The 12,500-nt window shown below is 40.7% G+C and overlaps 1 protein-coding gene across 11 annotated transcripts in view; it reads left to right on the forward strand.

Annotated features, from left to right (window-relative positions):
• Positions 1-12,500, forward strand: part of LOC122253161 (unconventional myosin-IXa) — a 48,956-nt gene that overhangs the window by 35,405 nt on the left and 1,051 nt on the right. For 3 of the 11 annotated variants that reach the window (XM_086541619.1, XM_086541616.1, XM_086541620.1), the window contains 19 exons: positions 121-238; positions 677-811; positions 1,093-1,250; positions 1,455-1,680; positions 1,955-2,101; positions 2,415-2,633; positions 3,254-3,412; positions 3,635-3,794; positions 4,175-4,333; positions 5,675-5,948; positions 6,343-6,539; positions 6,722-6,954; positions 7,088-7,351; positions 7,587-7,757; positions 7,981-8,098; positions 8,456-8,706; positions 9,101-9,499; positions 11,051-11,173; positions 12,134-12,473. In XM_086541619.1, the coding sequence (XP_086397745.1) occupies positions 121-238; positions 677-811; positions 1,093-1,250; positions 1,455-1,680; positions 1,955-2,101; positions 2,415-2,633; positions 3,254-3,412; positions 3,635-3,794; positions 4,175-4,333; positions 5,675-5,948; positions 6,343-6,539; positions 6,722-6,954; positions 7,088-7,351; positions 7,587-7,757; positions 7,981-8,098; positions 8,456-8,706; positions 9,101-9,499; positions 11,051-11,173; positions 12,134-12,473 (3,851 nt within the window). Of the gene's footprint in view, positions 1-120; positions 239-676; positions 812-1,092; positions 1,251-1,439; positions 1,681-1,954; positions 2,102-2,414; positions 2,634-3,253; positions 3,413-3,634; positions 3,795-4,174; positions 4,334-5,674; positions 5,949-6,342; positions 6,540-6,721; positions 6,955-7,087; positions 7,352-7,586; positions 7,770-7,980; positions 8,099-8,455; positions 8,707-9,100; positions 9,500-11,050; positions 11,174-12,133; positions 12,474-12,500 lie in introns of all 11 variants that reach the window. The other 8 variants (XM_043015979.2, XM_043015986.2, XM_043015981.2 and 5 more) reach the window with 3 other exon arrangements.

Below are 12,500 nucleotides of genomic sequence, written 5' to 3' on the forward strand. Positions count from 1 at the left end.
TTTTATGCATTTAGAACAACTGTGTAGACTTTGACTGCATTACAAAAGCTTGCCGTCCTAGCTCCATTGCACCTTAAACCAGCATCCATGTTCTAAAAACAAAGTGGTTGACATTTCCAGTCGCTTGCGCAAGACTCGTCACAGCCGATCGCGATCCAGATCTCATGGCCCGAGGCATCAGAAGAACTTGAAAACGGTCAAAGCTCTCGCCCAAAGAACCCAGAGTCTCACATCACAGGTTAGTAGTGTATTTTTTCATTTGTGTTTCTTGTGTAGTTCGTTTCAGTTTGGAGATCTTGTATGTTATTTATTTATTTATTGTATTAGTTAGCATATGAGGTTTATTGTTATTTTTTTATTGTATTTGTTAGCTACTGTAGATTGCATGCCTCTTTTCATTTATAACCATATATAACTTGGTGTTGTAATTTTATTTGTGTGTAGTTTGTTAGGCAATGTTAGGTAGAAGGTACATTTTACTTTAAACAAAATGGTAGGTAATAATTTTTCCATAATAAAATCCCATATTTGAAAGGGGTTATATACAAGTGTAATTATTATACATTTTGATATGTATCAGACAGCTTTTTTATGATATTCTGCATCACAGTAAATCACGATGATTATATGTATATCTATATACTTCATGGCTAACATTTGCATTTATACCTAAAAGGGTCGTCTTCCTGGTTCCCGCAAGCCTCCCCATACGGTAACAGGGCAGTTCCAGCTATCGTTACAAACACTCATGGAGGCACTAAACACTGCAAATCCATTCTTCATAAGATGCATAAAGAGCAATGCTAATAAGGTAGGAATAAATAATTTTGTATGTCTTTTCCTTTGGAATGTTTATTTGATTGAATTTTTTGATTGCTTATATGTTCTACAGGTTAATTTTCTAATAAGTAAAGAAGGGAAAAGATAAAGAAACGGAAAAATCAAAAGAAGAAAATGTCTTCATTTCAGGATGGTTTCCCTTGTGTGTGTGTGTATTTTTTTTTTTTTTTTTTTACTTTAAGTATGAAAAATTAGGATAAGAGTTGTTAATCATATCCTTCTCATTATGGTTTCCCCCCTATTGTACTACAGGAACCAAATGTTTTTGGAGATGAAATGGTGACGCGGCAACTGCGCTACACTGGGATGCTGGAAACAGTGAGGATTCGTCAGGCTGGCTTCAACGTCCGGTTGTCCTATGATGAGTTCATCCATCACTACCGAATACTGTTACCAAAGGGCCTGCTGAGGTGAGATAGTGCATTTGGTTAGAATGGATGAAGGAGTGGATGAATGGCACATAATGGAGTTTTCTGGTTATTGTGAAATCAAATGTTTTTGAGGATTTGATTGATTAGTGCTGCTTGATGAATGTAATTGCAATAAGTATATAGTTAAGTAGGTTTCTAAACACAAAAATATCTATGTGTATGAGTTAGCGTTTCTCCTTCCAGTTCCCAGCTCGACGTGCGAGGATTTTTACAAAACATGCACTTAGACGAAGGTGAATATCAGATGGGGCACACAAAGATCTTCATGCGAGAATCACAGAAGCAGAAGCTTGACTCACAGCTTCACCAGACAATTTTATCACGCATCATCGTGATCCAGAGATGGTACCGGACAATCCACCAGCGGAGGCACTATCTTACCTTTAGAGCGGCTGTGATTAGAATACAAGTATGTCGTCTTTCAGTTTACTATTCTGTCCTTTTAATAAGTATGATGTTTTTATGGTTCATAGTTTTTTTGTTTTTTTTCTTTTCTCATCTTTTTGAAAATGATTTTCTTACTCTGTTGGAGCTGATGTATTATCAAATAGGAAGTTATGATAAATTTTGTTGGAAAATATATGTATTATTAGTATTTGAAAAATATTGCTGTGGTGTCCTTATGAATATTACCAATATTTTTATAAATCAATATTTTAATGTCTCCATATTTATTTTTACAGGCGCATGTTCGGTGTTGGATAGCCCAGCAAATGTTGGCCAAGATGCGACTTAGAGAACATGCTGCGACCTACATCCAGAAAGTGTGGCGAGGGAGCAGGGTACGCAGGTGGTACCAGAACTTCCGAAGGGCTCTCATTGCATTCCAGGTATTTATATTGCCACAGGAGATGGTTGGGTGACAAAAATTAGCATAGATTATATATATTTTATTTTGATAACATATAGAACTGATTTTCATAATATATTTGGCAAGTTCATTTGAAGAACAAGACCCAGAAATTAGAAGGATATTATAGGACTCAACATCCCAGCTTGAATGGCCTTCATTGTTGTTGAATAGATAAATCTAAGAAAAGAACAAAAGACTTTTTTCTGGGATTACCAGAATTGGTTACCAATTTAACAAAATATGTATTTCTCAAAGAAAACCCAATAATATAAAAAAAAACATTGTTCCAGGCCTGTGTTCGAGGAGAGCAAGCGAGGCAACGGTACCGCATCCTCCGTGAGGAATGGAGACGGCAGAAGGCGGATGAAGGCCGGAGAAGACTAAAGGAGGAGGAGGAGATGTCAGTGACCTCAATCACCACTGTTGGATCCATTACCTCAGTCCCTGTCGTCGAACCGTCAGAACCTGCTCAACCCCCTCCCCGAAGACGGTCGACTTCTGTGGTTCAGGTATTTTTTCCACATTCTATTGATAATTATTTCATAAGGTTAATACATTGCTGTATACTTTTACAATTCTATTCTTTATTGACCCCTTTTTTCGATATAAGCTTTTATTTTTTATTTTTGTGTCCTTTTTTTGTCCTGACTTAAATTTTCTATAGAAAGATTTAGAGTAGATTTTAATGGTTGTATGGGAAACCTAAGCAAGAGCACAGCTCTCAAGGAAGAGTTGAATTCTTTACATCTTGCATACAGTGATGCTTATGTGGTGTTATTATGGTAAGCTAGTCCTTCCATTCATCAATTCAGTAAGTGATGAATGGGCTGGGCTGGTCCTAGACAACCTCTTACCTTAAGCCAGAGTACCAGCTTGGAGATAGTTTAAATCAAGAGAGACTTCAGTTCTATTTTTTCTCAGGGACTACTTGAATCTCTGCATTTTTGTTACATTGTAGTTAAAGGGTTGAGGATAAACCATCAAATGGAAGAGGAAATTCCTTCATCAACAAAGCAAATTTTAGGCATTTAGTGAGGATGAGAAACATTTTGGGCATTAGGTAGATAATAGGTAGATTAAAAGTTATTTCTGCATTATAGTAATTCATAAAAATACTTAATCCTTTTAGAATGCTCCAGTCCATAAACTACATAGAAGGCAAAGTGAACAGCTGATTGGCGAGCGCAGACTATCAGAAAGCCAGCAGCCACTCAACCAGGAGATGAGGAGGCTTAGTGAGACAGCCATTCCCCAGAGAAGATCTTCCCATGGAAGTACAGTGGTCCAGGTATGTGAAAAAGTGTTGGGGATGGAGAGTTATTTGATAATAAAAAAAAAAAAAAAAATCTAGATGAATTATGGCAAGGAAGTGTTCTGTTTTTAATGAGTTTTCCATTGTTATTGACAATGCTGTTTTTTATTTGCATATTGAATTAATGCTGGTCATGCACATTATTGCTGTTGTTATTAGTAGTATTAGTATCATCTTTTTTTACTCATTCTCTCATAGGTTCAGACTCGGCATAGTGAAGAAAGTCAAGGAGTTCCCTCACCCCCTTCATCACCAAGTACTGTAGAAGGAGAGAAAGCAGTTGTGAAAGCCAAGTCCTTCAGACATCGTCCATATTCCAAAGTTCCTCTGGCAAACCAGTCAGCAGTTACTCCTTCAGGTATAGTCTTTGAAGATGTTTTGCTTACTGTTTGTAAATAAGTAAGGTATTTTACCTTGATTTTACTGACTTGGATCATGGGTGAATACACTAATTAATTTCATGTAATGTTAGAAGGAGAGGTTTGTGTGTGAATAGTTAGATGTCCTTCTAACTGGCACTATTCTAAATACTGTGCACTGTTTATGTCATTTATAAACAAATTAACCCAGATAACAAAATGTTTGAGCAATTATTTCCTTAATTCTACCCTGGCCATGAAGAAAAAGAATGAAAGAACGAGTGTGTGTCACTAATATTGCAGGTAATAATACCTTGTGGAAAAGGTTCCAGCTTCCAGCATGCCTGCAAATACTCACCCTTTGCCTTTCTGTAAATAGCATCATCGGAGAGTTTGAGCTCCAACCAGCTCGAGAGAAAGTCGAGCACAGGCGGCACAGAGGATGATGGAAACAGACATCCTCAGCTGCAGCACCAGGACTCGCATGGGGTCATGAAGCTGTCGAGGCAGTTCAGAAAGCCTTTCAAGAAGATTATGGGTGAGATGACGGTTGTATTTTCTCTGCCTGCTTCTTAACCTGGTTGTAGAGTGCAGACTAAGTGGCTTTGTTATAGGTCTAATTTTACTGTTGATTTTTCAATGAGAGGATTTATTCAATTTCTTTATAATTTAAAAAGACTCACTGCTCCTTATGAGTTCAGTAGACATAACTTTTAATCACATGCTTTAGTTTAAGGAAATAGATAAAAAGCAGCATTTACATTATGCTTTCATTTCACTACTTTTTCTAATAAGGTTATTTATACAGCATTTTTTTTTCTTTCTTTTTATATAGTTAAATACTTGCGAATATGTTTTTTTATGATGCAACACTTCCAATAGCAGTATTGCATTCATATAAAACAATCACACTCACTCACTCACTTACTCACTCACTCACTCACTCACTCACTCACTCACTCACTCACTCACTCACTCACTCACTCACTCACTCACTCACTCACTCACTCACTCACTCACTCACTCACTCACTCACACTCACTCACTCACTCACACACACACACACACACACACTCACACACTCACTCACTCACACACACACACACACACACACACACACACACACACACACACACACACACACACACACACACACACTCTCTCTCTCTCTCTCTCTCTCTCTCTCTCTCTCTCTCTCTCTCTCTCTCTCTCTCTCTCTCTCTCTCTCTCTCTCTCTCTCACATACTCTCTCACACTCACACACTCACTCACACTCTCACACACTCACACACTCACACTCACACACACTCATAATTTGTATTTCTTTTCACATGCACAATGCAACTCCTGTTACTGCATTTTATTTTTTCAGTCAGAGTATGCAAAAATGGGAAAATGTTAAATATGAATTAATCTCCTGTGTTTTTTACTCGCCATTTTCTTTGACTATCACTGCTTGATTCATCACAGGTGATACCAAGTATCATGCCCAAATTGTTAAACAATAAATTTTATAGAGAATAAAATATGCCAGTCACCAAATAAACAAAAGAAAGAATATAAAACAAAATGCTATAATTCCCATATGGCAACATGTGGTGCTGAGATATTTAAATATCAGATATTTAGACTTGTTCCTGTAAGAATTTCACACCTATAACATGCATTTGGATGCACCAAAAGTCTATGATTATGAATCCAGTTAGAGAGAAAAATGCAAAGATTTAAGCTAATATTCTTATAGCTATCATAGTTTACCCCCTCAAGAGGCTATATGCATGAGTATATAATCACATATATAAACACATGCTTATATGATCATGTTTATGGCATCATACAGAAGATCTCAGATTGATATACTCTCCCTTTCCCATTCCAGGCAAAAGAGAAGGCAGTATGAGTGAGAGTGAGGATGCCATGTCATATGAGTCACAGCCACACACGCCCACTAGCCCAGGTGACTACCAACCCAGCTTCTCGACAGAAATCAGCTCCTCGGATGCGTCTGTCACAGTGGTGAAGGGAAGGTGTTCCAGCAGTGGCAATGGTCAGCAGGGAGCGTCCTCATGGGAGCTGAGAGGAGAGGAGCCCAGGGCCAAGGAACCCCTCAAGCCTTCATCCAGCCTGCCTGATGTGGTGCAGGGATTTTCCAGGTATGGGCCTTTTCTTGTGGAAGGGGTGTCCAGAGTGGTTTGGTTGGAAGGTTTAGAAGTGGGAAGGTTTTGGGAGCTTTAAAATATTTAGCTGTCTAGGGACTCATTATCATGATTTGATTTTCAACATTTTTTTTTTCATAATTATTCTTTCTCATTTATAGATTCAATAACAGTTGTTAATGTGAACTCCTAATAATAATAATGATTGTTACAGGAAATTCTTAACTGACATAAAAAGATTAGAAATTTAAAGTAAATAATACCAATTTTTAAAGTGAATGACACAAATTGTGTTGAAACTGTTATGGGCATTTCAATAGGGAACTAATGCCAAGCATAATATTTAATATTAGAGAAAAGTCTGTACAAAACACCAAAATTATAATTTCAGCATGGAACCAGGTGGAGTGCAGGGAGCAGCCTCCATGTCCTTCTCAGTGGTAGGGGGTGATACAGATGCCCTGAAACGCATCCTGGCAAGCAGTCCTCATTCGCTTAAGCAGTCTACGTTGCTGAAGAAGGAAGTGTGCATTGCATGTGACAAGCCCTTCACCAGCTTTTTCATCAATACAGGCTACAAGTGTTTAGGTAAGATTTTTTGATCATCATTGTTCAATTCATATTTTAATGAATGTCATTCTTGTTATTGTAATGAAACATCATTACAGTTATCACCATCATCATTATCATTATTCTTATCTTTACTCATGTATCTGTCTGACATTACCCCAACTCCTTATCCTTAAATCCACCTTATTTCCTACCTCCAGGTTGTAAGAAGGTGTTCCATCCACGTTGCATTGAGGCCTCCCTCACCATAGGCTGTCTGGAGGCGTCAGGTGTGGGCAAGGAGAATGCTAGCCCGTCCAGCAAGAAGCCCAGGAGACTTGACCAGGAAGACAACTGGAATGTCACTCGAACTTCTGAGTTTATTGATAAATCGGATGAGGTCATCAAGGATGCAGATGAACTCAGAAGGCTTGAGGAATTCATCACACGGAAGGTGAGGAAAGTTTCTAATAGGATGTTGAGGGTTTCATCTTCTCTTGGTTTTCCTCTTTGCTTTAATCTGAATAATACCCTTATGAAAGATAAAAGAACCTGCTCTCTGCTTTACTCAAAACCTTTTCTCTCAGTTGTACCAGCTGGAGGAGAAGGAGAGCGAAAAGGCAGACACCCGCACACAGAGCCTGGATCGCACCTTCTCCCGTGAGGCACCCACGCGTGATCTGGACGTGAGTGTTCGGCTCAAGGACCGCAAGGACTCTCTTGTTGACCAGATGTTCTGCCAATCCCTACGAGAGTTCAAGACCAACCTTGTGTCGACCTACAGTGTAGCCTTCCAAAAGGAGTCCAACTTGGCCCTCAAGTACAAGGATCTTATAAAGAATTTTGAACAGGTTGGTGGTGACTTTAGAGAGTTTTTATATTGTTTTATAGTATTATGGATAGACAGATATACCAAAGGATAGCGAGTATTAGATTTGATTAAATTATTTAATTATTTACATTTTATTTACCATCATTATTGTTTTATCTGAAATCAAAAGTAGACAATTTCAATCTTAGTATATGTTTGTTTATTTTTTTTGTTTTATTTTCTTCAATATTATTCATTCTGTACCTTTACTCCAGGTAATGAACACTGTTTGTAAAGAGAAGATGGGCAACGATACCTTCCCTGTCACAATGGGTGTCAATGCGTTCCGAGGTTTTCTGGACGAGTTCATCCGAGAGAAAAAGAAGCCTGTTGAAGAAAAGTCGTTTGTCAAAAAGAGAAAGAGACACAGACGCAAAAAGAAGAAGGTTGTTAAAAATGTACTGTAAAATAATTCAGCATGTTTTGCATGTTCATAAATGCTGATTTATGATATACTTCCTCAAGAATGACACATATATATTTAAACTACAACAGATGAATTATTTAACTATATAACTAACCATTTGAGCAGAAAGACATTGGATTAAAGTTCTCCTTGATACTTAAAACTTGCTGGCTACTCTTCCTGATCTAGTGTTGATTTTTCAGGTGGAGGAGTTAGTGTACGGGGCCCATATCTTCACCCACATCATGGTGAACATTCCAACGCAGTGTGAAGTCTGCAACTCCTTCCTCTGGCTCTCCATGAAGGCCCTTACCTGCCAAAGTAATTATTTTTCTTTTTTTGTATTTGATGCCTTTTTGTGATTGTTGTTTTGGAAATATGAGGAAATGTGTGTTTGTGTTGGTTTAGAAGAAAGTGATAATACATAAGAAGTATTAAAAGGAAGTTATAGTATTATGGTATTTCAATGTTCATAGAAATATGTGTTGCTATACTGTGTGTACATTGCTACTTTGAGTACAAGGCATGGAAGTAATCCACTGATATAAAAAAAATGGGGAAATTTCATGGTTTGAAAAACCTTTTCAAAATTACTAAGCTATTGGATATTAATATTATTTCTTCAATCAACTTCATTTGGTCACACTAATACCTCTTACCCCCTCCCCCCCTTTCAAGGATGTAAAGTGACTTGCCATCAGAAGTGTTACAAGAAGGCTGATGCCAAGTGCAGTCATGATGGCCCCAAGCCTGTGGTGGTGGCAACCGGCACTCCACCGACACGCAACCGGGTCTTCTCTGTCCCCCTGGAGAACCTGGTTAAGCCAGGGGAGAAAATACCGGGAGTGATAGACCGCCTCATCACGAGCATAGAGCTCTATGGCCTCTACACAGAGGGGCTCTACCGAAAGTCTGGCGCAGCGACAAAGGTTGGGTCTGCAACAGTTATGTTGCATTTTGAATTGGATCTTACTTTGTGCTTGGGTCTTGTAAAGTGTGTCGATTCTTTTGTGGCAATAAGAGAAAAGAAAAATTAACGATCACTTACTATCATTTTGAAAAAAAAAAAAAAAAACATGCAAGACACTCCATACCTATTATTTCTCTTGATTTTGCATTTGGTAATAAAAGAGAAGTATGAAAATAGAAATGAAATATATAGATATTATATAGTATGAGAATTTGCACCACTGACAATGCCTTTAGAGGAGCTTGATAACTCAACTTATAGTAGACTATACATATGGGTAACTCTTCTTTTCCTTAGGTATTTCATCTCCCACAGAACTGGAATAAACTAAGTATTTCTGTTTCCCTTCTTAGGTAAGAGCAGTGAAGGCACACATTGAACGTGATGCAGACAATGTTGACTTTACTGATACACCTGTCCATGTCCTGGCAACCATTGTCAAGTCGTTCTTCCGAGACCTGCCCGAACCCTTGCTCACCTTTGACTGCTATGATCCACTGCTGCATGCCACTGAGCTGCAGGACCCAGATGACCAGCTGCAGACCATTCTCAACATTGTCAAGGGCCTACCCAAGCTCAATTTTGACCTGCTTGAGCGATTGATCTTCCACATGGTGAGGGTAGCACTACACGAGGAGCACAACCGTATGAGCTGCAATGCCCTTGCCATTGTTTTTGCACCGTGCATTCTCCGCAGCCAACGCTCACAGACAGTGCAGGATTCCTTGAATGACATTGCGAAGCAGACTTCTGTAAGTAAAAACATGAAAAAAAGGGAAAAGCATATACTGTATTGAGTGGATTGGATGAAAGTTTATCATGGGTTCCTTCTCTTCCTCTTTCCTCTTCCTCTTTCTCCCGCTCTTTCTTGTTTTCTTCCTCCATTTTTTTTCCTTCTCTTTTTCCTTCCTATTCCTCTTCCTCACCCCTTTTTCTCCTCTCCCTCCTCTTCCTCCTCCAACCCTTCCTCTTCCCCCTCCAACCCTTCCTCTTCCCCCTCCAACCCTTCCTCTTCCCCCTCTAACTCTTCCTCTTCCCCCTCTAACTCTTCCTCTTCCCCCTCTAACTCTTCCTCTTCCCCCTCTAACTCTTCCTCTTCCCCCTCTAACTCTTCCTCTTCCCCCTCTAACTCTTCCTCTTCCCCCTCTAACTCTTCCTCTTCCCCCTCTAACTCTTCCTCTTCCCCCTCTAACTCTTCCTCTTCCCCCTCTAACTCTTCCTCTTCCGTCTCTAACTCTTCCTCTTCCCCCTCTAACTCTTCCTCTTCCCCCTCTAACTCTTCCTCTTCCCCCTCTAACTCTTCCTCTTCCCCCTCTAACTCTTCCTCTTCCCCCTCTAACTCTTCCTCTTCCCCCTCTAACTCCTCTCTTCCCTCTCCTCTTCCTCTCTTCCTCTCTCCTCCTTCCTCCTCCTCTTCCTCCTTTCTCCTCCTCTTCCCTCTTCCTCCTCTCCTTCCTCCTCCTCCTCCTCTTCCTCCTCTCCTCCTCCTCCTCCTCCTCCTCCTCCTCTCCTCCCCCCCCCCTCCTCCTTCCTCCTCCTCCTCCTCCCTTCCTCCTCCTCCTCCTCCTCCTCCTCCTCCTCCTCCTCCTCCTCCTCCTCCTCCTCTCCTCCTCCTCCTCCTCCTCCTCCTCCTCCTCCTCCTCCTCCTCCTCTCCTCCTCCTCCTCCTCCTCCTCCTCCTCCTCCTCCTCCTCCTCTTCCCTCTCCTTCTTCTTCCTCTTCCCCCTCCTCCTCCTCTTCCTCGTCCCCCTCCCCCTCCTCTTCCTCTTCCTCTTCCTCTTCTCCCTTCTCCTCCTCTTCTTCTTCCCCCTCCCCCTCCTTCTCCTCTTCCCCCTCCTCCTCCTTTTCCTCTTCCTTTTGCTCTTCCCCTTCCCCTTCCCCTTCCCCTTCCCCTTCCCCTTCTCCTTCCCCTTCTCCTTCCCCCTCCTCTTCCTCTTCCCTCTCCTCTTCCTCTTCCCCCTCCTCTTCCTCTTCCCCCTCCTCTTCCTCTTCCCCCTCCTCTTCCTCTTCCCCCTCCTCTTCCTCTTCCCCCTCCTCTTCCCCTTCCCCTTCCCCTTCCCCTTCCCCTTCCCCTTCCCCTTCCCCTTCCCCTTCCCCTTCCCCTTCCCCTTCCCCTTCCCCTTCCCCTTCTCCTTCTACCACCTCCACCTCCACCTCCACCTCCACCTCCACCTCCACCTCCACCTTAACCTCCACCACCACCACCTTCCCTTTCTATTCCTGCTTTACTTCAAATATCTGTTCATTTTTTAAAATGCAAATGCCATTATTTTTCCAACATTGACCTTATGAATTATTGCACAGGTTGTGGAGATCATCATTGCAAGACAGCTCCAGCAGGTGAGAACGACCCTGCAGGACATCGACAATGTGGACTCCGCAGTGGTCTCAGCCAGCATCCGTCTCGACTCCATACGCTACTCTAAGGTAAGTCTGGGAAAAGAAAAGGAGTTTTCTTTTTTTTTCTTTTTTTTTTTTTTTGTATTATTTTATTATATTTTTATGGAGGATTCTTTTTGGATTTTATATATTGTAAGAAGAGAAGTTAAACCATCTACACATAATGTTGACTTTTATCTTTTTGAAAGTATAAAGGATCTATTTTTCATAGATTGTTCAAATTGATTTTTGTATGGAAGAACTAGACAAGAGATGTAAACAACCATGGAGTAAATAAATGCACTGAGATTACTTTTACTTGGATCTGAATATGTTACTGCACTTGCTAGATGAAGAAGACAAATGAATTTATAGCTATGTGTATTGTTTAATATTATCAGTTAGATTGTAGTCCATGATAAGATGCTACTATGCTAATCTTTTCCTGTTATATGCTTTGATTTTCTCTGTATTAAGTAGACCATATTTAAACCATGCAAGAGAAGTAACTATGCTTTACGTAAGAATTACGTAAGGAAATTTGTATCTGTCTTTACTGGTTTGTATAAATGGCTCTGTATGTGTGGACACAAAATGTTTCCAATTTTTTTACTAATGGGCATTGGGGAGATAAGTGTGACATCACTTGTAAAATGGGCTGGTAGGAATTGGTCATTAACCCTTTGGCTGCGGTATTTTTATACAGTCTTGTGTCGGTATTATCATATATGGCCTGGCCCATCCGTGCTTAGGCCTATTGCTTGCATTGACAGCAAATGATGCCATCTGCAACCAATGGGTTAACAAAGGAAGTTTAACTTTTGGGGTTGATTTTTAGATTTTATTTGTTGAAAAGAAGAGATATTGCAATTATTATTATTATTGTTATTATTTATATCACATATTGTTATTATTATTTATATTATGTATATATTTTCATTATTTATATTATTATAAATATTATTCTTATTATCACCATCCCTTAATGCACATCTTTCTCCATCCCAGCACCTGACCCAGAGAAGCGGGCCAGGTGCGAGTGAGGCCTCCAGCCTTCCGCGCACCTCCTTGGCTGCTCTTCGCACAGGGATGGGTTATGAGGCCAGCGAAAATGACCTCAAGGAGAAGCTGGCTGACCTGCAAGGGACCCGGGAGCGACTGGAGTTGCAGCTGCCAGCTCTGGTGCGGGTCAGCTCCGAGGAAGATCTGCTTTCTACAGACATGTCACGCGCAGGTTCTCTTGAGGACATCCCAGGCACGCCTGCCACACCTGCCACCCCCGCCACAGCTGTCAGGGGTTCCAGGGACACTGGCTTCTGCGAGGAGTATGATGCGCTGTCTGTCACAGGTGAGACCTAGGGGAGGAATCTTAGAG

This window comes from Penaeus japonicus, unplaced genomic scaffold (assembly GCF_977035675.1).
Source record: "Penaeus japonicus unplaced genomic scaffold, GWHDUDI00000001_assembly GWHDUDI00000011, whole genome shotgun sequence".
Lineage (NCBI taxonomy): Eukaryota > Metazoa > Arthropoda > Malacostraca > Decapoda > Penaeidae > Penaeus > Penaeus japonicus.